The following is a 1466-nucleotide window of genomic DNA, read 5'->3' as shown; positions in this document are numbered from 1 at the left end:
CATAATCACAGGTTAAAAGTTGTTCTTCCTCTCCGAAGCTTTCTCCGACGTAAAATTTATCTATAGCTTGAATACACTGGTTTGTGATGGCTTTATATCAAAAATATAGAAAAATTATTTGGAATACAATAAACCAGATTCTGATTTTGTCATGAATATAAAAATTTTTTTTAAAGTAACATGAAATGTAAGGATCTTTCATTTGAAAAGGTCACAAAGATTTCCTTTCTTCTCTTGATCCTTTTCTTGCTTCTATCCAGACGTTGGGTAGCCATGACACAAGGAAATGGCACTGAAGTGACTGAATTTTACCTTCTGGGATTTGGTGCCCAACGTCAGTTTCAGATTATCTTCTTCATTGTGTTTCTCATGATCTACGTGACGTCCACAGTGGGGAATACCGGAATGATCCTACTCATCAGGACAGATGCCAGGCTCCAAACACCCATGTACTTTTTCCTACAACATCTGGCCTTTGTTGACATCTGCTACACAACAGCTATCACTCCCAAGATGCTGCAAAACTTCATCACAGAAAACAAGTCCATATCATTTGGTGGATGCTTAACGCAATTACTGGTCTATGCAACCTTTGCAACCAGCGACTGCTACCTCCTGGCAGCGATGGCGGTTGACCGATACGTAGCCATCTGTAAGCCTCTTCACTATTCCATCATCATGTCTCAGACAGTCTGCATCCAGATGGTAGCTGGTTCATACCTCATGGGAGCAATAAATGCCTCTGTACAAACGGGTTTTACATTTTCACTGTCCTTCTGTCAGTCCAACAGCATCGATCACTTTTTCTGTGATGTTCCCCCAATTCTCATGCTATCGTGCTCCAACATTGACATCAACATCCTGGTACTTACTGTGTTTGTGGGATTTAACTTGACCTTCACTGTGTTGGTGGTCATCTTCTCCTACATTTACATCCTGACCACCATCCTGAAGATGTCTTCTACTGCAGGGAGGAGGAAGACCTTCTCCACCTGTGCCTCCCACCTGACAGCAGTCACCATTTTCTATGGCGCCCTTGCTTACATGTACTTACAGCGTCATTCTGAGAATGCCCAGGAGAATATGAAAGTGGCCTCTGTATTTTATGGCATTGTCATTCCCATGTTGAACCCCCTGATCTACAGCCTGAGAAACAAGGAGGTGAAGGAAGCTTTAAAAGTGGTGGCCAAAAAGCTCTTTTAGGTTGGATCCAAATTTTTCCAATTCAGCACGTCAAAGCACCCAGTAGAGTTGTTTCAAAAATTGAACACATTCAAATGTTTTAAATCAGGGATACCCTTATTGATATAAAATATCTTAGATGTAAGAAATATCTTAAGACCTCTTCTGAGACTCATTTACTCTGTAATACCATTTGAAAATAAATAATCCCTATGGAGAATGCTTTATGGATAATATTGAAATATTAAGAAATGTCTATTGCCATGGCTAGTGTGTCGGCCAAA

The 1466-nt window shown here is 40.5% G+C and overlaps 1 protein-coding gene across 1 annotated transcript; it reads left to right on the top strand.

Moving 5' to 3' along the window:
- Positions 1 to 273: 273 nt before the first annotated feature.
- On the top strand, positions 274 to 1203 carry LOC101977200 (olfactory receptor 5AK2). Its single transcript, XM_013361294.2, has one exon. The coding sequence runs from the start codon at positions 274 to 276 to the stop codon at positions 1201 to 1203; it is 930 nt and encodes a 309-aa protein (XP_013216748.2).
- Positions 1204 to 1466: the final 263 nt, after the last annotated feature.

The sequence above is a fragment of the Ictidomys tridecemlineatus genome, chromosome 4 (assembly GCF_052094955.1).
Source record: "Ictidomys tridecemlineatus isolate mIctTri1 chromosome 4, mIctTri1.hap1, whole genome shotgun sequence".
NCBI classification, from domain to species: domain Eukaryota; kingdom Metazoa; phylum Chordata; class Mammalia; order Rodentia; family Sciuridae; genus Ictidomys; species Ictidomys tridecemlineatus.
Note: the sequence above shows the minus strand (reverse complement) of the source record. Positions and strands in the feature narration are given on the sequence as shown.